At 48.4% G+C, this 22639-nt stretch overlaps 5 protein-coding genes across 5 annotated transcripts; 2 read left to right on the top strand and 3 right to left on the bottom strand.

Moving 5' to 3' along the window:
• Nucleotides 1-622: 622 nt before the first annotated feature.
• On the top strand, nucleotides 623-5154 carry EYB26_008226 (uncharacterized protein; the record flags this gene model as incomplete). Its single annotated transcript, XM_054267482.1, has 4 exons — nucleotides 623-797; nucleotides 898-2996; nucleotides 3053-4164; nucleotides 4224-5154. 4 exons carry the CDS (start codon nucleotides 623-625, stop codon nucleotides 5152-5154), a joined length of 4317 nt encoding a protein of 1438 aa, XP_054123457.1.
• A 1320-nt stretch (nucleotides 5155-6474) lies between these two features.
• Nucleotides 6475-12873, top strand: EYB26_008225 (uncharacterized protein; the record flags this gene model as incomplete). Its single annotated transcript, XM_054267481.1, has 1 exon — nucleotides 6475-12873. One exon carries the CDS (start codon nucleotides 6475-6477, stop codon nucleotides 12871-12873), a length of 6399 nt encoding a protein of 2132 aa, XP_054123456.1.
• Nucleotides 12874-13195: 322 nt separating this feature from the next.
• Nucleotides 13196-14131, bottom strand: EYB26_008224 (uncharacterized protein; the record flags this gene model as incomplete). Its single annotated transcript, XM_054267480.1, has 1 exon — nucleotides 13196-14131. One exon carries the CDS (start codon nucleotides 14129-14131, stop codon nucleotides 13196-13198), a length of 936 nt encoding a protein of 311 aa, XP_054123455.1.
• A 569-nt stretch (nucleotides 14132-14700) lies between these two features.
• On the bottom strand, nucleotides 14701-16937 carry EYB26_008223 (uncharacterized protein; the record flags this gene model as incomplete). Its single annotated transcript, XM_054267479.1, has 4 exons — nucleotides 14701-15229; nucleotides 15286-15383; nucleotides 15718-15827; nucleotides 16385-16937. 4 exons carry the CDS (start codon nucleotides 16935-16937, stop codon nucleotides 14701-14703), a joined length of 1290 nt encoding a protein of 429 aa, XP_054123454.1.
• An 859-nt stretch (nucleotides 16938-17796) lies between these two features.
• EYB26_008222 (uncharacterized protein) lies at nucleotides 17797-22604 on the bottom strand (the record flags this gene model as incomplete). Its single annotated transcript, XM_054267478.1, has 7 exons — nucleotides 17797-17942; nucleotides 18004-18781; nucleotides 18830-20411; nucleotides 20463-20994; nucleotides 21434-21818; nucleotides 21873-22205; nucleotides 22272-22604. The coding sequence occupies 7 exons, from the start codon at nucleotides 22602-22604 to the stop codon at nucleotides 17797-17799; spliced, it is 4089 nt and encodes a 1362-aa protein (XP_054123453.1).
• Between the last annotated feature and the right edge of the window lie 35 nt (nucleotides 22605-22639).

The raw sequence follows: 22639 nt of genomic DNA, 5'->3' as shown, positions 1-22639 counted from the left end.
AAAGTCCAAAAAAAGAAAGCGGCACACTTGGCAGGGCGGTGAGGCCAAACAAGCCGCCATTGGCTGCAGAGACAGATACCCCGGGCGTCCTTAGTTTGTCCCCGTCGCAGGTGCGTCGGAGCGTGCCTTCCCTAGTTGTCCATGGTGGGTTGCCATGATCCAGCAGCTGCTTTTATCGTGTGCTGTTCACCTTCAGTTATAGCTAGCACATCCATCTGCCCAGATAATCAGAGAAAGAAGAAATGAGCATTCCTCAGGCTGTGGTGGATTGCTTTGATGACGTTGAAAGCATGTGGGGAGCCTTCCACCAGTAATCTCAGCGTATGCCGTACTTGAGCAGCCCCAGCTTAGCCGCCCAACACCGCTATTCGCTAGGGAATGCGGAAGAGCAGAACTTACTGACATACTACAACAACATCAAGGGTCTGATTCCCGCACCTCGATTCTCACAACTAGAGTTTGCAACCCGATTATAATATCTTCCAGCCGGTCTGGGAGCCACAATAGCCTCCAGCTTCGATGCGCTCGTCGATTTGCTCTCCTCACTAACCATCACTTGAAGCTCAGCGAACCTCCAGCGTGGAGGCTTGGACGCCTCCTGAAGGAGACAACTCCTCTCGAAATGACAACGTTAGGTGGACCGGCTCCTCGAGGCTATGACCGACCACGGAGGTCAGACGCGGATACAAACAGAGGAGCAGCCGGAGACGGCTCAACGTCTAGAGCTCATTTGTTTCAGGATGAAAAGCGAAGAATCATCAGTAGCTGTTTCTCTAAGCAAGACAGTGATGGTGCCTGTATGTTGGCCTCTCCATCCCCATACACCTCTGTGCGCAACATCACCGCATAGGATACAATACAGCAAGTGATGCATGGTACTAAACTACATATCCTTAGTAACCGAATCATATATCACCCACATACGAATTACTGAGGATGCGGCTTATCCGACAACGCCGGCACCACCAAACTCCCCTCCCGAGAACAAAAAACTTCGATTGATCATTGTCGCATTGCGGAAATCAGGCCGTGTTCGTATGCACAAAGCTCGTGAGAATAATGACGGGACGTTCTCAATAGGGAAAACATGGATGCTGGACGATTTGAATTCGATACAATGCTACAGCGATTTACCTGCCACTACCCAGGTTGAACAACAACAGAAACAATGGGCATCAAATGTTGGATTTACCGTGACGATAGGGAAACAATATTACTGGCAGGCGTCCAATTACAAGGAGAGGGACTTTTTCATTGCGAGTCTGGTCAAGATCTACAAGAAGTATACCGGCGGTCGGGTTCCTAAATTGATTGGCATCGATGAGAAGCAAAGGCAGGCATTGATTGGAGAAGCTGCTCAGGTACCCCTACGTCCAACTACACCATCATCTCAAGACACTCAACCAAGCCAAACGACTACGATCCGCGCGCCTAGCCGCGAAGGAAGAAATGAGCCGAGATCTCAGCTGTCTGAGGAGCAAAATTTGCGATCTCAGCGCAGTCGCGATGGGCCACTTCGACCATCCCCATCGCCAGGTCGGCCTCCACAAGTACCGCGGATTCGCGACGATCTTCCATCGAATCTCAATGGGCGCGCACTTGACAATGAAAGACCACCGAAACCACTGTATGCAGAGACCCCACGAGCAGTTTCTAGGGGTCGAGACCGTAGTCCTGCCAACATCCGACAACAACGCGGACCGCCCCAGCTCCATGATGAGAAGGAGTCATATGGAGCGATTTCTAACCCAGCCTTGGATATGGCACGAGAAGCGCTGCGCCCTGGCACATCAGGTTCTGGATCTATTCCGCCCTTGAACAACCAGTCTCTGTCGCTAGATAACAGCATGCTCTCAAGACCGTCGAGCAGAGGTGATGCACCCCCCTCACGAGGTAGTAACATTTCAAATCGTTCATCAAGAAACCTTGAGGATCTCCCACCAGCGCTTCGACCTGGTTCGTCTAGCGACTTGAGAAATAATGGACCCACGGAATCCGCCAATGTTACGCGAGAAGCAAAAGAACCTGAGCCGGCGCTCATCGTACCTCCCTCCATCCCGAACGTTCCTGCTGAGCCAGTTCAGGAGACGGTTGAACCCCCCGCTGTCTCAATTCTAACACCAGAGAAAGTTGAACCTCCGTCGCAAGTGAAGCCTTCTGTAGAAACTCCACAGCCTACAGTCACTCTTGAGAAGCCACCTGTCCCACCAGCAGAGGAGCAAACGGAGGACCCCGAGGCTCATCGTCCTGGTCTTGGACCTATGATCAAAAAGAAGACCGGAAAGGATCTTGCTAGCGCTTTTCGTAAGGCCGCTACTGCATATGGTGCTTTTAAACCTAGACCTGGAGGCGCTGGTGAGCGATTACTGGCAAAGGAAAAGACACAGACAAATGAACCTGATGGCATTACAAGTGTTGTCCCGGCTCCCTTGTTACGTGGGATGAGTAGCGAATCCATAAAACCTGCCACTCCGGAGCCAGTGATCAGCGAACCAACTCCTATTCAGGGGTCACCTGCTCAAGAACCACCGAAGGTCGAAATTACTCGCGCGAATACAGATGAATTTCCTCCACCTCCTCCTGATGTAACAATGGAAACTCCTGTCGTTCAGGTGCCAGAAACGACTGAAGCGAAGATCAGACCGAGGTCCGTCTCACCAGCTCAGGAACGCCGCCGCAGACGCCGTGAAGACAATATCGCCAAGTACTGCCAAGCTTTGGGTATTGAAGTCAGTATCGTTGAAGGTACAGAAGGTTACTTTGACGAAATCCTCACTGACCTGGGTTGGCATGGACGTCTAAGTGATGAGAAAAAGATTGAAGATTTAGAGTCAGATATTCGGAGAGAGATTGGACGGGTTCAGGCTACCAGTTGGCTTGGTAATATTGAACAACAAGAAGGTAAAGTCGATCAATTAGCCAAACTTATTGATCGAACGATTGAAGAGTGTGAGGAACTGGACGGTCTGTTGACTCTCTATTCTCATGAGCTTAGTGTAAGTGCCCAACTTCCTCGACTATTGAGTTATGCTAATCTGCTTCGCGTGGATAGACTCTGCATGATGATGTTGCATTCATTGAGGCACAGTCTCAAGGTCTTCAGGTCCAAACAGCCAATCAGAAGCTTCTGCAAAGCGAACTTCAAAACCTCCTTAAGACGCTCTCTATTTCGGCTGACGATCTACGACCGCTACAAGAAGCTTCTTTGAATGGAGTAGATGGCGTTTATCAAGTGGAAACCGTCTTGTCAATGTTATACAAAGCAATGTTGACCATTGATTCTGATATTGGTCAAAACAAGAAGCGCTTGGCTGATGCTGCCGGTGATTCCAGTAGTGTTGGTGTCTACGCTGATACTGAAATTGGTCAAATGCGTGCAATCAGAGAGAAGAAAGACCAATACCGCGCTGAGTCTGGCTACTTTCTACAACGTCTTAGGCAGTTTATGTCTGTTGCGTTCAAGTCTAGTCAACAAAAACGGACGAATACATCGTCGAATTCTTTGAGTGACGCTTTGAAGTTCGATAACACTGGCCACAATGCGGCGCGTCAGGACATTTGGATGTACTACGCGCTTATGTTGTTTGCACGAGAGGTCAGCTCCTCCGAGTGGGTTGGGCTGATTAATTTGTACGAGTCAGATGCCAAGACACCTTATCAGCACGAGTTGCGAGATAACTTTGCGGCTTGGAAAAAGGCAGCCAAGAAAAGTTCCGGAGAGGAGAGCGAAATCCTTTTCACGCATCATGAGAAAGAGAAAGAAGGCGATGGATTGACTGGTGCAGCGCGAAAGTTGACCGTCAGGCGAGGTAAGACCGTACGCGTTCAACAAGGACCTAAAACAATTGGGGAAAAGCCGGGCAGATTGGATGCGTTTGAAGTTTTCGCAGGCGCATTACGTGAAACGGTCAAGATGATTGCAGAGGAGCAGAACTTCATTGTGAATTTCTTCCACCTGAATTCGCTCACGACAGTGGACTTTCCAGACTTGGTAGCTGCAAGTAATCCTGGCGAAAGGCGACTTCCCGATTTCAGCACAAAGCAAATGCACGATCCCGACCGTGACCTTGCCAAAAGAGTCGAACAAGTTGTTGACGGTATCTTTTCCTTTTGGGCGAATGATATGCAGAACCTTGTTGACTGGGTGCTGAGTATTGATCAACTGTAAGTCAACGACCGACTATTACGAAACTCGTATATTATGACTAATACATTGTTTACAGACAAGGAATTGGAGTGTTGGCTGCCCTTGAAGCTGCCGTTTCCGAATTTGACGACACAAACCAGGATTTCATTGTGCACACGCTGCAGAAATTGCTCAATCGTCTCAATGGTCTTTTTAACCGATTTGTGGACCAACAGATCAGGGGTATTGAAGAAACGAAAGTGAAAATCAACAAACGAAAGGGAGTCATATCGTTCATGCGAACATTCCCCCATTTTTCTACTGCCGTTGAAAACATGTTCGCAGCTCAATCGACTTCTAATTTCTCCGATGTCCGGTTAGCTGTCAATGAGGCGTACAACAAGATCAACCGTGCCATGTGGGAGAGCTTGAAGTTCATTGCTAAAGAAGCCCCTGGTCAAGTCAGTGGTGCTACTACTGGGGTAGGCGACCCTGAAGACAAAGAAGCTCTGAACTATCATATTCTTCTTATTGAGAACATGAATCACTATTTCGAAGAGGTCGATGTTCGCAGTCTTCCAGTGTTGGAAAAATGGCGTGACCGGGCAATTCAAGATTATCATGAACATATGAAACTATATATGGATGCGGTCATTCGACGGCCTCTCGGAAAACTGCTGGATTTTATTGAATCAACGGAGTCATTGCTCACAAATTCGAGCAATCCCACGGACATCGCCTCGCGCACTAGCCATTCGAAGAGTGTGGCCAAGAAGTTGTTGTCGTCTCATGATAGCAAGGAGTTACGACGAGGCGCCGACCTCCTTAAGAAACGTGTCGAGAAACATTTCGGCGATGCGGACGATCCAGGGCTCAGTCGCAGCCTTGTACTCAAGGTATTCAAAGAGTGCGCGAGCAGATACGAGGACGTTTATGATCGGCTTAAGAAGATTACCGACAGCGTTTACGAAGGCCAGGTGGAACTTGACTGGAATCGGGATGAAGCAGGTTCACTTTTCCGTCGTTAAGATTTTGGTTAGCGTCGATGTATGATTGATCCATGACATCCTACACTTGTTTTACGCATGCATTTTGGGGGTTTGTGCTTTTGCCTTGCTCCATTTGTCTAGGGACTAGGGGGACTCTATGTTGTTGAAATTGGATTCTATGACTTCTTTGTTCTCCTGGTACATTTGGTGGTCTGTGAAAGCAATTATGCTAGCTTCAGACAAGGCGCCTGTAATGTATATACATTGTTCTACTCTGCGACAACCTTTTTTCTTTTTGTTTTGCATTCTCAAATATCCTTCGGACGGCCCGAGTGCATCAATGACAGACGTCGGACAGCCCTAACTAAGCGTCATTAGCTAACTACGTAGTACACACGGCCGGAGTAATGGCGGGCATGAAAAATACATGCGTATTGGGGCATTACCGATATGTATTTACTACCTCAGTTACTCCGTACGTATGAAATTCTGTCGTAATCGACCACAAGAACCGGATATGGGCCTCGGGACGGTCTGTGCGCCGGAGATGGCCCAGAGTGCTGTGTGCACCCACACTCGGTCGCCCAAGGATCGCACCACCAGTTCCTGGACCACTAAACCAAACCCAATACGCGGCCTTTACCGTTTACAGTAATCTATAATTCAATTAATTTAAGCTCACTAACCAACCAAGGGTCGAACTTTTGTTGTCCTCTCTCCTCTCTTTGTGTACCTCGTCAATGCCGTTGGATCTTAACCTGCCAGTCCTGGGCCCCTCGCCAGTCAGACACTGGACGTGAAGCAATTATTTTTTTTGGTCTGTAAGTGCGACTTCATTTTCTTTCGTCAATCCACCCGTTCAATTTCCACCGCCAGGACACACCCGTGTTGTGGAATCCGTCGAAAGGGGCTGGCCGCATTGTCCGTGCTGGAATAAAGTACGTACTCTGGAGCCCGTATCCAAACAGCCACGTCTGGGGTACGACTAGTTGGACAACAGCATATAATTTGCATTTCTCATATGACGAACATCCACGACAGTATTCCGCACGTGCAGTTCGTTTACAATTATTTGTCGAGCTCCGTACTGACCATGACAGGAGTAGTCGTGATTTAGCTGCCAAGACCCAAGTTCAGCTGCATCCCATCCCACCCACCAGCTCTGTGTACAGACAACATACATTCTGGCGAGCCGTTCCACGCGACATTCCCTAGACCCCTGTCCACCAATCGACCGTCGTTCCTGCATGTCGCGCCGTCCTCGAATTCCTCTACAACTTTACAATTTTAGAAGCTCCGCCGTCGCTAGTCCGATCTGAACGGACCCAGAACGACCGAGCCATTTGTCAAGGAGTAGACATGCCCTGGCGGCCTCTGCCTCGCATTGCTTTCGCAGTTGCCATATACCCCTTTCAACCTTCTTCGCCGGCAGATCTCCCGCTCGAACTCGGCGATGAACTGTACATAATCGAACAAGGGGGCGCCAATGGCTCGTGGTTTCGGGGTTACCTTGTTGCGCCTCCTTCGCTGTTGGCTGGATTGACGAGCGTGAAAGGTCAAACCCTGGAAGCTCGCGTGTTTTCAGGTATCTTCCCGAGGAATTGTGTGGAGATTCGGGAATATCTGGGAGATGCCGAAGGTCGCAAGCCGTTGGACAACGGTGATGCGTCATTGATAAATGGGATTAATAGTCACCAAGAAGAACTCGTCAAACATCGCCAGGATACTGCTGACATACTGGAAGATGTCCGACACAACCCACGATCAGGTTCGGCCGCGACCTATCGATCTGGCTCTGTGCCGTTAACTCCTTCCTCAATCGTTGCGCGGAACCCGAACGGTTCTAAACCAGCTGCTCCGGTGCCGATGTTGAAGATTGGAGACGAGACACCCACATCTTATGAGGAGCCTTTGGTTGATGAGATTGCCTCGTCTCTGCGGGAATGGCATTCAACAAACCTCCACGAGTTACTCTTGACCCGACAATACGGGTCGGTGGAGACAATGTATAACGTCGTCTTAGACTTGGACTTAGCTAGGCGGCAACTGCTCCATGATGTGCTCACCTCCAAGGAGAAGAGCGCCGTGCGACAGACCACTGTGTGGAACTTGGTGCGCGGAAACAAGATGCTCACGGGTGAGGTTATTGTGCGAGACCCGAAAGAAAATGGTCGGTTGCTTACGGGAGACGACTCGGCGATCGAATTGACCAAACTCCAGTCGGAGATGAGTATGTTTGACTCGGATCCAAGGCATCAGGGAGACGCATCAACACTCCGTCATCTCCTGCTCGAACTCAAGACAATAGCTGGTTCTCATGCTGGTCCGGTCACTTTGTCTTTGTACCTGTCAACAAAGGCAGATAGCGGCGCGCTAAAGCCATTATCGGAAACCTACGTGCTAGAGATTCAGTCTGCAGACAGTTTCATGGCACTAGCTAATAGCAGCAAATTGAAAACTTTGTTCACGGAGCTATGTGCTGCGGATGTAGGCGACGGTGCCGGGGGAGAAGCTCATTTATATCTTGTTGTTATCGTGCAATCAGCTGAACTACCTCGGCCCTCTCTTCCATACGCCGCGCGGACATCGAGTTCTCGGGATGGCGGCATGAATCGCAATCCTTCCAACATGCATAGCGTCAAGGGTAGCGTCAAGGGTCGTCGCAGCATGGTTTGGACTGCCAAGTCTCCACGTCCTGGGCAGCCAGAAACCATTAGGGAAACTCCTCCGAGAAGCTCAGATTCTGCTAATTCCCAGGGCCAAGGGGAGAATGCCACGCTCAAAGATGCAACCGTCATACGTACGGTGGGAGCAGGTATCTTAGATGTTGCACATATCGTCAGACAAAATAGCGAGGCGGAGCATGTCATCAATATCTGGTCACCTCTAGGTGAAGATGTCGAGGAAGGTGGCAATGATCTCGAGGGCTTCGATGAGCTTATTCGAATCGTTTTACCAAGCTCGTCTGGTCGATATTTCAAGTGTTATCAAGCCTCTCAGCTTCACCTTCACTTCTATCCATTCATAGACTCCGATGCTGATGCTCTCGTGCGAAACAATCCCACATTAATGCATAATGTGACTCAAACCCGGAGAATGGGTTTCGCAGCTGCCCCGTCACAGCCGAGATCAGACATTTACTTGACTATTTCTCGTGCCAAATTCCCTTGGCCAGCTTTGCTCTGCCATCCTCAAACTGGACAAGTGCCTGTTCCCGTCCATACAGGCTTTCGCAACTTGCAGTTGACGCTTGAAGTTCGCAATGGCAGCGGAGCTCGTTTGGAGCGGTGTATCTTTGCTTCCTCCAATAGCACAGGTCACACTGCTTGGCGGACTACTGTCACGGATAGAAATTCTTCGTGGAATCAGACCATTCGCCTTAACATACCGACTGAACAGGTCCCAGGAGCTCATGTAATCATGAGTATAGCCGATGCACCCGAATTTCCATTCGCGCTTTGCTGGCTACCTTTATGGAATCAACAAGCGTTCATTCATGACGGACCCCATTCATTGCTTCTTCATGCTTATGACAAGGTAACATCGAGCGTGGACGAGGAAGGAAGAGGCGCATATCTTAGCCTCCCTTGGAGCTCCCTGCACAAAAATTCTTCCATTCCAGACGAGTCGGTGACAGGTCCGCTATCTACTGTTCACGTTGAAACAAATCTCTGCAGCACCGAATACTCTCAGGATCAAATCATATTGGGGCTCATTAGTTGGAAAAAACAAACTGGAAATGAGGTACTGGAGCTTCTTCGACGAGTCCTCTTCGTCCCACAGATTGAGATTGTCAAACAGTTACGAGATGTCTTTGATGCCCTGTTTGGAATTCTTGTTGAAAATGCCGGAGGCGAGGAATACGAAGACTTGATCTTCAACGCCTTGGTGACGGTATTAGGCATTACCCACGATCGACGGTATAACCTTGGCCCACTCGTGGATCATTACACGGAAAATCAGTTCAACTTTCCCTTTGCAACTCCATGCCTGATTCGAAGTTATCTGCGACTTTTACAATCCCATGATACCCCACAACAGTCACGAAATCTTCGTGCGGCATTCAAAGTTGGACGGCACTTGTTAAAGTTTATCATCAATGCTCGTGAACAGCAAAAGCTTAAGGAAGAGGGAATCGGTGTCACCAAGGTCCAACCGACATTCAACCGTGACCTGCATTCAATATTCAAGTCCCTTGAGGCATTAATGCGGAATCCGTCCCCGGTCTTGGTTGGAACGAAAACTCTAGTGGTGCAACATTTTCACTCGTGGCTTCCCGAGCTTACAAATGTCCTGCCTAAAGATGAGATTATTATGATTGCGTTGAGTTTCATGGACTCATGCAAGGATGTCAAAGGCATGCTCATCTTGTACAAGCTCATTTTAATTCAGAATTACACAAAGCTTGATGTTTTCGCATCCGGCGAGGATAGAGAAACTTTGATTTCATGTTGCTTCAGTTGGCTCGACCCATACTGGGGCAACACTGGTGAAGTCTCTGATCAGTACCGTGATCAAGTGCGTCTTTGTGCTTCAATTGTGGCGGAATTTTCGAAACAACCAGAACGGCAGCTATATACGTTTATGCATAAAATCACATCATCTTACTGTGCTGTTGTGTTAGAGGGTGTTGACGATACCGACTATCTCTCCATGCTCTATTCCAAATCATTCCCGTTCCAAGTCAAGGCCTCTGATCGCAAACAAAAATTCGATGAGGCGCTGGTTGAACTGGCTGGTCTGATGGCTGCCATCTCGAACATCCATGATCCAAAATTACCTATTCTGAAACCGGATGACATGGCATTGTTCATATTCAATTCTCTAGAAGCACATAGGTCTATAATAAGCTGCGAAGCTTATCCTGAAGACTGGTTAAGTCTGCACATATACAACCACCGTTCTGCTGTCAAGAATCTTGAGAATCTGTCGTCTATATTGATTGAATCCTTCCTCCCTCCTCCAGATGAGGCTGATAGCTTTGATATGAAACTGTGGGAGCTCTTTTTCACGACTCTGTTGAAAGTGGTATCAAGCGAAGCACTTGCTCTCGAAACGTTTCCCGAACAAAAACGCAGGGCAGTCTGGAAGATTGGTGGTGACGTTCGCGAACAGGGCGCTGCCCTGTTGCGACAAACCTGGGAAGCAATTGGATGGGAGACGAGCGAAGATGAGAGAGCAAAATACGCCCTGAACAAATTAGGTGGCTACCAAGTGCAATATGTCCCAAGCCTTGTTCCCGGAATCATCGAATTGTGCCTGAGCGTCCATGAAGGCCTTCGTCGGGTCGCCGTTGAAGTTCTACAGACCATGATCATCAGCGAATGGGATCTCACCCAAGATCTATCCATCATCGAAATGGAAATAGTCACTAGCCTTGATGTACTATTCCAGACTAAGCATATGAACGAAAGCATCACACAGAAACTTTTTATCACTGAGCTGCTAGATCTTTTTGAAAAGATTCAAGATTCTGACGAAGCTCTGGCTACGGATGCCAAGGGTTTGATAGGTACAATCGATGAACTGCTTGAACTGTTAGTAGCGTGCAACAGTGGCGGTATCACAGAAAGCCTTCATGCCTTGCGGCTTATGGAGTTTATGAAAGATATGGATCGGGAGGATATTTTCATTCGATATGTTCATGAGTTGGCCCAAACGCAAGCTACAGAGCACAACTACACACAAGCTGCTCTTGCCCTACAATTTCATGCCGATCTCTATACATGGGAACCAACAAGAATGGTTCCTGCGTTAACAAATCCGGCATATCCAGAACAGTCCGCATTTGACAGGAAGGAGGCTCTATATTTTAAGATCATTCAACATTTCGAAGATGGAAAGGCTTGGACACATGCACTTGCCTGTTACAAAGAGCTTATCGAACAGTACGAGCATATCGTGATGGATTTCACGAAGTTGTCTCGAGCACAGGGTTCAATAGCCAAGATTTATGAATCGATTTCCAAAGAAGACAAGGCGTTTCCCCGGTACTTCCGCGTTTCTTACCGAGGTTTGGGATTCTCAGCTACCTTACGAGATAAGCAATTCATTTTCGAGGCGTTGCCGAACGAGCGCATGGCATCCTTTACGGATCGCATGCAGAAACTACATCCGGCTGCGCAGATCACCTCGTCCCACGAAATTGAAGATATTGAAGGCCAATTCCTGCAGATTAGCGCTGTCAGTCCTCATAGAGAGGTTATGCATCCCGTGTATCAACGCTCCAAGGTGCCTCACTCGGTGCGCGAGCACTTGCTCATATCGGTGCCACTTCAATTTTCCCACACTTCGAAGCGCCACACTAGTGGGTTGAATGTGAAGGAGCAATGGGTTGAAAAGACCATCTTCACTACAGCGGAACCGTTCCCTAATATCCTTCGTCGAAGCGAGATTGTGGCTACCGATGTAGTTGAGTTGACTCCACTGCAGACGGCTATTGAGCGAACATGGCGTAAAACTCAGGAACTGCATTTGCTTGAACAACATGCTATCTCAGGCGATGACTCGACGCTATCAGGTTTGACGGAAGCTTTGGTGCAACTCCTTGACTTGGGAGCCACTCATTCAAGCTGTGTTGCGATTTATCGCCCTTTCTTGGCCAATGAAAAGGAGGATGGCAATAATGAGCCGGGCGAAGAGGAGGAAGATGAGGCTGAGCAGAAACCAATCGACCCACTAGAGAACGCACTTGCTGTGGCTTTGATCGACCATGCGCTTTCGATTAAGCGGTGTCTGTCCTTGTACTCTCGACCATCTCATCAAGCGACCCAGATCGAACTTCTTGCTAGATTTGAAGACGCTTTTGGACCGGAGATAGCCTCGCTAGCCGCACACGTGCAAACCCTTTCGCCCCCTCAGAGCGCCAACCCCTCCAGTAACCGGTCCACTCCACGGGCTAACGGACATGGCTCGGACCTTGCTGGGCGCTCATTCAGTCCCGAGCAGGAACTTATTCGCACATCCCGGTCTAACAGTCAACGAAGACACACTGCTAAGCCTTCTCTGAGTCACCGTATCAGTATCGCGAATCCGTTCAAGAGAGCCACGCACCATGCATCGTCTTCTGTAACAACGGCGAAGGATACCCACCAATCCCCAGATCTAAGGCAATTAGCAGATGCGCAATCTAGTCGCCAATCCATCAACCTCCAGGACCGTGACGATGACGCGGTAACAGTGCACTCCCGCGCCACGGCTAAGAGCGAGAAGCGACGAAGCTGGTTTGGTGGTAGTGATGCGAAACCGAAGCATAAAGCCACGCCTTCAGTAACTGGGGGGTATGCTGGTGAAGAGCAGGTAGACCAACAACGCAGAGACCGCTCAAGAGACCGCTCAAGAGCCCGCAGCGCGACGAACAAGTCAACCAAATCTCATGATGAATCAAACCAGCCTCGCATACGACATAGCAGACTAGAATCGAAAAAGAGTACACCCGTCTTGGCTACTGGTGGATGGGACACTGCCCAAACGGCATTGCCTCGAACATCTCAGTCTGACAATCGTCCTAATACGTCTGAGAGGTTCGGGTATCCTGACAAGAGCCTCACATCTACAGTGACAATATCAGCCGGTGGTTCCAATAGCCAAAGCAATGGCAATAATCCAAACAATAATGCTTCGACTGTTTCAACCGGAGGTGTCCGAGATTCCGTGAAGAAGCGATTCAGCTTACTGAAGGGCATCAACAAGAAAACAAGCCGCATGAATGTTCGCGAAGGCGGTGGCGTCCTAACCGAGTCTCTGCGTGAGGAGTGATAGTTTTGTTTCGTTCTTGCACCATTTTTGGCCTCAGATAATCACATTCCCTTCTATTTCCCTTTTTGGGTCATTACTTTCTTTTGATGTCTTACATGTTTACTTATTATTTGATACCAATCTCACGGGAAGTTGAGACACGGCGTCTTTCTTTGATGTATTCTTTTCATTTCATCCTGATATATTATTTTGAAAATGGTTTTTTCTGAATGTGTATAAACAACATAAACAATTGGTGGATTGATCATTAGGGGTTATTTCAATGCATTATCGTTCCTCATATAAATCATTACATCGAAGTTGTAATTATCAACTTAGATAGTTAAGCAACAGGCAAATCCAAATCAACCACCCATGGCGCATGATCAGCCTTATATCCCAACGTCACAATACTCGCATTCACAAACAACGTCTCCTCGCCAAATATGAGTGGCTCATCCGCATCGCTCGACATGTCATAATGCCGAGATCTATTCTTCATCACTGTCTCGAGATCTTCCTCCTCAATTTCAGTATTGTTGTCACTATGCCAGTCACGCCTTACGGCACCATACGCCTCATGGATATGCCCAAAGACATGCAACCGAGGCCTGGCCCTTCGACACGCTTTCAGGAGGTTGTCACATCCCACATTCTTTCCCCAATAGATCTTGTCCAGTATACCAGCCGGCGGGCCATGCGTAAGCATGATATCCACGCCCGGAAAATCAGGCACAAACTCATTGACGCTCGAAGCTATTGGCGCAGGATTAGGGTTAAATCGATCTTCGTCCCTCTCATACGCAAACGCCCATCCGCAAAACTCTGGCGTATATGGCGATGCATAAACAGTAAACTTAGCACCGTTGCTCTTCAGCGTAAATGTTCGAACCTCTTCTTCCATATACACTATCCCCGCCTCTTTGGCGGACTCATCCGTATACAACGCTCTAATCGCATCCACATCTTCAAGCCGCCCAGATCCATGCCTCCTCACCCCCCGCTCTGCATAAAACTTCCTGTCATGCGTCAGGTCGTGGTTTCCCGCAATAACGATTTTGATTTCTGCATCCACGTCGTGCTTCAGCATGTCTACGATCACTTCATGCTCGGCCTGACGGCCGATGGTAGTCAGGTCGCCGGCATGGAGGAATATGTCGGATTTGGGGAGGGGATGTCTGTATGGTTTGTGTATGGAGGAGGATGTATGGGGGGTTTGGGTGTGGGTGTCTGAGATTATGCAGATGCGCGTTTTTGCTGTTTTTGAACTTATTGCCATTTTATATGACTTCAGGATGATGGGATGTATGGCCAGACCAGACACTATTTGGTATATATTGGCTGTTGCTATGCTCAGTCAGGCGTCCAGGATAGGTCGATGTTCCAGGTGTCACTTCTTGTATGCTCGACTGGTTGAGAAAATTAAGAATGAATAAGTTCAAAGGTGAAGGTGTTGATGTGGAATAGCTAGCTTTGTAGAACGTCTTTATGTAGTATAACTAACTAACTAACTAGTAGTAACTACCCCAAGCTTATATGGAGTCAGCCCCACTGGCGTGACCCAGATAGGCAACGATAATTGGACAGAGTCATGAGAACTTTTCTTACTCTAGAAATTAACATATCATTTCCGAAGAAGGAATAAGGCAAAGAAATCGTTCCATTGAGATAGTCGAGCTCTACAGACATTTTGCATCCGCAGATGCCCAGATCATAAACATGATTTTTTGTTTCTGGAAAGGAATTGCTGAATTGCAAAACTCCAATACCACCCATCCTAGCATGCGAATTTTTTGTAATTATGTGTGGAAGTGAAAACATGAAATTTATTTGAGGCTATCCCCTCGTTTACTTCCTGATCGCACGCTGGTAGAATGCCAACTCCTCACCCTCCAAGATGTAACCATCAACACGACCGCTCTGACCGGGGCGGGACGAGATAACAGCGTACAAACGACCGGCCTCGAACTGCCGCTCCAAAGCATTCTCAACCTTGCCAGAGGCGGCGAATCGGGCAGCCTGCTTGCTCTCGACGCTCTTGCTCTTCTTCTCTTCGGCGACCTCAGACTTTTGCTGGCGTCTTCGGCCAATGGGCTGGCCGTAGTGTGCCTCGTACCATTGTCTGAAGGGGGCGGCGTCGACCTGGACAACGGCGGAACGGGTGAGGGTGTTGGTACGGACGAGTTCGTTGTTGGAAGGGTGGAAGGCGACGACGATCACGCGGACCTTGCGGGAGATACCCTCAGATCCCCAGGAGAAGTTGCCGGAGTCGAGACGGAGACCACGGTACTTGGTGTTTCCACCACGGGTGCGGACAAGGTGAACTCGCTTGGGGCCAATACGAGTGTTGGCTGGCTGACGACCCTTCTCGAAAGCTCTGTTTGAAACTTGTAAGTGCTGTTCTTCCACCGTCAGATATGAAATCAATCGTACCTCTTCTTGCGGTAGGTGGCCCTCTTCGCACCGGTGGCCGAGCGCTTGTGGCGGGAATCACGAGAAATACCCATATTGGCGTTTGATAAACAGGACCACTATATCAGTTAGTTGATATGTTCAGGCCAAATAGCAACACAAATCGTAGCAGAAAATCGTGGCAGAATTGCAATCAAAATTGGTCCCAAGGGAGTATGAATATATCGTATCGACCGTGAATATGCAATTCACCAGGCAAATTTTTTTCGTTCTTCTTGTGTCTTGCACACCTCCTCTTCCTTCTTCCCTTCATATGTCTTTTGAGCCTGAGAAACACAACGCACGACGACCGATAAAAAAATCCACACTCGTTGTAGAACCGAACCGAGAATTGCAACAAGCCGTAGATTTCCTGGATAAAATAAATCGCAATAAATCGAATCAATCACTAACCTCGAATAGTTGTGGTCGTTCACCGGAACAGCGCGCTGGGATGTCGTTAAGTTGTCGTGGTCGAGATAGTCGATTGAGGACGGGTCTTGAATTTCGTGGTCGCAGTGTGCCTACCGAGAACTTGCTCGCTTAGTGTGCCCTACTGGGCTAGCTGTAAGCGGTTAGTATGTTTGCTCGATCTAGTCACGTGGACAGCCAGCCAAGACTCGTCCGGCTTTTTTGCCTGAGCCCTGAGGCACCAACAATCAATTGAGTTTGCTCGATCTACTCCGCTAACTTATCTACGTAACTTACTTAGTGTACATAAGTCAACTAGTACGTACATAGTACACCACTTGTTCTCTGTAAAAGCCGCTTCTTGTTTGTTGAAGAGATTTCAAGATTCAAGATTGCACTCATTAGTTGTATATGTTTGTCGTCATTAGGTACAGGTTGATTTTAGCCCCAGGAATATACAGACACTACCCCCTCAAATTCGGTTTGTGCTGTGCCTTCAACGCCCTCTTCTCCTCAACCAACGCATCAAACCGCTGCAATGCAGTGAACCCTTCAACAAAATCATTCAACACCCACAAAAACCACAACCTTGACCCAATCGCTACATTATGAGGACGTAATCTATATATCGACATATGTATAGCTTCGATAGAATGAATAATGACCATACCGCCTATAACCAGCGGCTGAATCTTGTAGCAAAACGTCGCGAAGTCGGGGACATACTGAAGTAAACGCGAGTATAGCTCGGAACCAGGTTGAAAGTTCGATCGGCGCGAGAATGCGATGAATGTCACCAGACAAACGGTAAACATGAATGCACTAAAACCTCTGGGCCGTCGGTACTCCTGGATCGTGATGTCTGATTGACCCAGCGTCTTTAGACAGTGTTTGTGCATCTCAACGACCTTGTGTCTAGCCTCCTCGTACCCGTTTAATGCCGGCTCGAATGGCACAAAGAAGTTCGTCCGTGACGATTTTGCGCGGTCGGGATAATCGGCAGTGGAGATGGTCATGCCAGACAAACGGATTTCTTCAATTTGGGCGGTTTGCGCTTGGGTGTAGGGGACTTTGTTGTATATGACGAGAAACATGGAAAGACTATCGCGGTGGTCGCTGTTCATGTGGGATACGATGCGTTGTTTTTGGATTTGTTCTTTGCTGTTGGGTTCATTCTGGCGTTGGTGGAGGGCGGCCTCACTTGAGCCGGTCGTGCTGCTCATTGCGCCGGTAGTCACTGATTCTGATGAGGTGGGGGTTTCAAGAAATAGATAAAAATATCTGAACAGCACGGATACACAGAGTACATGGTCGAGGAGGAGGAGGAGGAGGTTTAAAGATCGACGGGGTGACTTGGAACTTGGAAGAAGCGGAGATGAACAGCCTCGGCCGATTTCAGCTCCGTCTACTCTGTACGGTGGAGCATAACTATGAAGGGCTGCACATACCGTACAAGAGATTTGATATGAGCCATGACAACTATAGCTAGTGAAGCCTTTTATATCATCTAGTTCAAAGCTATTGACAACAGATTGAAGCCTCGAAATTTCCAAATGAAGTTGTAAGTAGTGACTTGTCTGCCTTAGGCTGAATCAGTCGCTGGAACAGCTCGCTCTCTTCAAAATCGTCCATGATCGTACAACGGAGTCTTCGAAAGACTTCTACTCTAACGAGTGAATAGCAGACTAGCCTCTCCATTGTTCTCGTATCGCTTCTAAATTAAAATGATTGGAAGCAATATTTTAAGTTAGGGTGGCTCTGCAACTTACTCATTAGGGCTATTAGGGCCAATTCCGTCCGTTTAAGATAGTGCAGTACATTGGAAGTCTGGTGGCCATGCAGATGAGTTTGTTGCCCGGGTCGTTGAAGAGTATCTTCTCTAGGCTTCAATGTATCATCTTGCTAGGTAGCATAATATTCAAGTCCTATTGTTAATCAGGACATGATTTGAATGAATGACATAAGTTCGTTTCCTTCTCTAGTAGTGTAGTACTAATAACATAACCCACCTACTCCGTATTCAATGCTATATCCGAACAAATCAAAGGATTATGTATATATATATATGTATGTATCAAGCAATTACAAGCCAGCTATACTCATCAAAACATACCCAACCGTCACGACAATTACAAATGAAACAAGACTACCTGGTACACCCCGTGTAAGGAAGTGGCTGACGCGAAGGTATCGTTGTCCTGTTCCAGGGATTTCCATCATGATAGCCGCTATCAACCACGTTAGCGAATTTCCTAGTAAAGATTCAGAAGGGACGGGAAAAGGACGTACTCATATTAGGAAACCCGCTGGTAGGCAGGCCCATTGCAACAGAACACATCAACGCGCTCGTCATAACGAGCAGATTCGGGTGAGGGTTTTCCATTCCAACGCCTACTTGTTGCACGAGCGGGAGGACAATCAATGCCGCAACGGTGTGCGAAATGAACGTCGCCATGACGAGGATCAATGAGGAAAACACGAGTAAGACACCGTACAGACTGAAGTGGGCGACTCGTTCAGTGATCGCTCCTGCAATAGTATGCAGTAATCCCGAAGATGTAACAGCCTTTCCAAGCACCAGTCCGCCCGCGGCGAGAATGATGATGGTCCAGAGGAAATTGTTAAAGTCTTCCTTTGTCAAGATACCGCTGCCAAAGAAAAGGACCATGGGGATAATGGCGATTACGCCCATGTCGCCAAAGACGGTGTCGAGTTGGTGGCTGAAGCACCAAAGGACGATTGTGATGAGGGTCGTGAGGGTGACGAACCATTGTGTGCCGGTGAAGCTGTCTTTGACGGGCCGGATGGGGACAATTGTTGTGCCGCGGCCGGGGTTAAATGTAACCAGGAGTATAATCCAGATTGCTAGGATGCAAAGAATGCACACGGGTATTGAGATGAAGAACCATGTTCCCCAGCTGATTGCTGGGTACATGTTTTCCAAGGCAATGATGTTCTGTGGTGATGCGATTGGTGAAGCCGCACCTCCAACATTTGCTGCCAAGGCAATTCCCAGAATGAGTGCTTTTGAAAAGTTGGACTCTGGAGGCAGGTTGCGCAATAGCGGCTAGAACAGTTAGCATGAATCACAGACCACAGTAGAGGAGAGACTAACCTGGATAATCGAGTAGCATAGCACTGGAGCGGCGACGTTGCTGATCCACATGCTCAAAAACATACTGACGAACATATTCGTAATCAGAACAATGCGAGGACTCGTTCCTGCTCTGCTCAATACAAACGTAGCCATTCGACGAGCAATGTCATACTTGGACAACGCCGCAGCAATGGTAAAACCTCCAAGCAGTAGCATAATGACGGATGTCCACATTGATGCAAAGACAGCTTTGGTAGCTGCATCTGGCGCCAATCGTGCATGTGGTTTTTCTTCTGATCGCATAACACGAAGTATCACAACCAAGAACGGAATCAACAGTGACGTGACAAACAACGGAATGACCTCAGTCGCCCACAGAAGACTGACAAAAACCAGCATCGCCAAACAATTCTGCTGCTCGGGTTTCTCCATGATTGGCACCGAGAGCAAGACGGCAAATATTATCATAATTCCAACCAATGAAAAGAAAGATAAACTGCACACCCATTCAGGAAAGTACCAACGGCCAAGAGGTGTCTTGATTTCTTTGCCTCTACTTTCGATATCGCCTTGACGCTGTGCCGTTGACGGATCGTGGTCACCGCCAAGCAACGTACGACGAATTCCCATATTCGCTGCTTGCGCTTTACGCTCAATACCAATCATTTCTCTCCAGACCGTGTTCCTCTCCCAGACGACGTGCTCTCGCAGATGAAGCCGGAGCTCTCTCCTTGCGAGTGCCAAATCGCCCCTGGTCACAATCTCAGCATAGACCTGTTCCATATGGCAAATGTTTTCATCTAGATGCTCTGCTGTTGCATCTGTAAAAGGATAAGCCGGCGAAACAGTGCCATTGATATAGGCCCGTCGTAGATTGCGATCCAAGATCTTGTCGTATTTTTTCAATGCCTTGGAGAAACCCGTTTTGTTGAGTAGTATGTACGATTTCAATTCGCACAGCGAAACATAGACGCTAATCACCCGTTTCTTCAAAGCAACACCCGCGTTATAAAGATCCAACACATGTTGATCATGTTGCTCCTCTTCTTGTCGCGAGTTACCAAGATTCCATAATCGGGAGTCTCCCATGTCGCTTGGGTACCCATCAGATCTATCACCACCGGCAACATCCCGAGATCGTCTCCGAGATCCAGGTCTTCGACTCTCTTCTACAGGTGATTCAGGATCGTCACTGTCGTGGTCATCCTCGTCATCGTCCTCCTCGTCACCTATCGAATCACTAATCGTACTCTCGCGCCGATTCAGACCCAAGCCCAAGGAGTGTAGAATACTCCCCGTTCGTGGCCTTGAGCCAATACTCAATGTTCGAGATTTAGTCACCGCTTCAGTCACAGGTTCCATACCCAATCCATCCGTACTGGCTTTATATTGAGCTAGCTCCTTGAGGACATCCTCAACTTCGCCGAAGATAGTGAGTTCTTTAATCCGGTAGAACGAGCAGATTTTCTCCATCTCCGCGTCTAGAGCTCGTCGGAAAATAGTGTCCGTATCGACTGATGTGTCGAGAAGTGGGGAGGACTCGGAGTCAACCGCGCCATGGCTGTCGGGGTGGTGTACTTGTTTCTCGAGGTTGTAAATTCTGTATTCCACCGTTAGCAACCAAACCGGCACGATTAGACATCAAACATACAATTTCTTGAGGTTGTCATATGCAATATAATGAGTACTCCAGTCCGGGACCGAGTTGAATTGCAGACTATGAGAGAACTTCATATTGGCGGGGTCGTATCGGACAGGGGATTTCTCGAGGTGACGATGTCGCTTATCAAGAGCTTTCGCCCAGAGAATATGAGTTCGTAAACCGGTAGGCTTCTCGTCGTTGATGTTTTGTGGTTGCTGCACCCGATTTAAATACTCGGGCTGTGTCTGCAAAAGCCCAGTTCCCTCGTGATCTTGACTTCCGCTGAGAATGCTAGCTGTATCGTCATGTGAGACAAATCCGGAATTGAGCCCTGCCGCTGTACAACCTTGAGTCGTCGAGGTGGTGTGTGGTGTGACTCGCTCAGTAAGAGGTCGAGCTATCTGAGTATCTCGAGTAGAAGAAGAGGAAGGACCAGCCTCGAGCGAAACGAGCTCGATGTTCTGAGACGCCACGGCCGCGTTGATTGCAAACGGGACCCGATCCGAACTTCTGATGGTGGAAGTGTTGGAGCACAAAACGACTGTCGTCAGCCTCGATTTTGTCAATTCATGTCTGGAGCAGGCATCGGTCTCGGTCACTTGTGTGGGTTGTAGTCGTAGGCTCCACTGCTTGGTGTCTTGACGACTTCACGAGATACGTCGAGGCGACCAATAGGAGGACGGTTAACTTGCACTGCGGTTGCTGCGGCTGTTAGAGCCAATCAAAGAAACGTCGACCAGTCAGCCAATAGCAAGCAGTTGTACATCAAAGTCAAACAAATTGGGCCTAGACAGCTCGATACGAGGTTTGATATCGAAAATTAAGTGTTGATCGGGATGATGGACAGAAAAATACCACTTGTTTATGATAATGTACATTTTGAATATAGATAATACGTATACAAACCAAACCCATGCAGCAAACAAAACCACAGGTTTACCGCCCTCCTGGAGGAGGCCTCAACTGCAAGTTAGATCTACCGGCAACACCAATCTTATGAACATGCTCCCTCTTCTCCCACACACCGCTTCGGCCCTCCGCAACAGCAAGAAGCTCATTGGCAACACGAACAGCCAACTTGCTATCCTTTCGCTTCTCTGCAGCCTCTAAGATCCAGCGGATGGCTGTTCGGCGTCTCTGGCGCATTGCGAGCGGGACGGGCATGGGCACTGAGGCACCACCACCAGCGAGACCTTTCTGTTGACGGATTTTGATTAGGGGGGCGACGGAATCGACGAGCAGGTTGAGGTATATCACTGGGTTGAGAGGGAGCTGAGGACTGGGCAAAGATGTAAGAAGGCGTCGTCTGGGGTCGATTTTGGGGGGAGCAGATGTGCGAAGAGTGTCGAGAATGAACTCCATATCCTAGAATCCTATGTTAGCTATGACCCAGTCAAATCCTCAAGATGTAAAAGCTACCTTCTGAGCACGACTGAGCTTCCCATCCTCCATAAGCAATTTCGTGAACTGCTCAACAACAGGGTCATATCGACTCTTGTAATTCTCCGTCTTGGGTAGAGGTGCCGGCATGCCAAATTTTAGGCCTGGGAGGTTCTCGGCGGCTCGTTCCGTTGCGAGATCGATCATGCTTGCGACAGTAGCTATCGATGGGTCCTCGGCTCTGGTAGGTTGTTGTGTGGCTTCTTGAAAGAGTCGTGCTGATGTAGAATACGAGCGTGTTCCTTTCTTGGCTGCCTCGTCTCGGATCACCTTGGGTGCGTATTTCAGGGCGTCTGCGTCTCTTTTCATAATCTTTCAAGGAACAAAATGTTAGTAACAGCCTTGTGCTTTTGTTTTTCTGAAAGATAAAAGACTAACCTCGTCAATCGGCGTACCCTGCTCCAATTCCGGTGAGCCAGGTGCGTTTCCATCACACTTCTTCCCATGCATAATCTTATCAATGGCTTCGGCCTCCTGACTAACATGAGGTAGCACATCTTGAGTAGGGCCCTTTGGCTGCTCAGATTGTTCAGGGATATTCTTCTCTGACTTTGATGAGTATAACCGTTGGGAATTTTGTTTCATATATGAAGACCATCCACTGCACAAATTGATGGGAGATTGTGTGCCCTGGCGAGATGTTATGGTGAGCGACTGGTACTGTTGGCGGAGAACATTTCTCGCGGTGAAAAGATTGATACGGGGCGCCATATTTTTGATGGCATTCAGATTCCCTGCGACCTTAT

This window comes from Talaromyces marneffei, chromosome 6 (assembly GCF_009556855.1).
Source record: "Talaromyces marneffei chromosome 6, complete sequence".
NCBI lineage: Eukaryota > Fungi > Ascomycota > Eurotiomycetes > Eurotiales > Trichocomaceae > Talaromyces > Talaromyces marneffei.
This window is presented reverse-complemented; position numbering and strand designations above follow the sequence as displayed.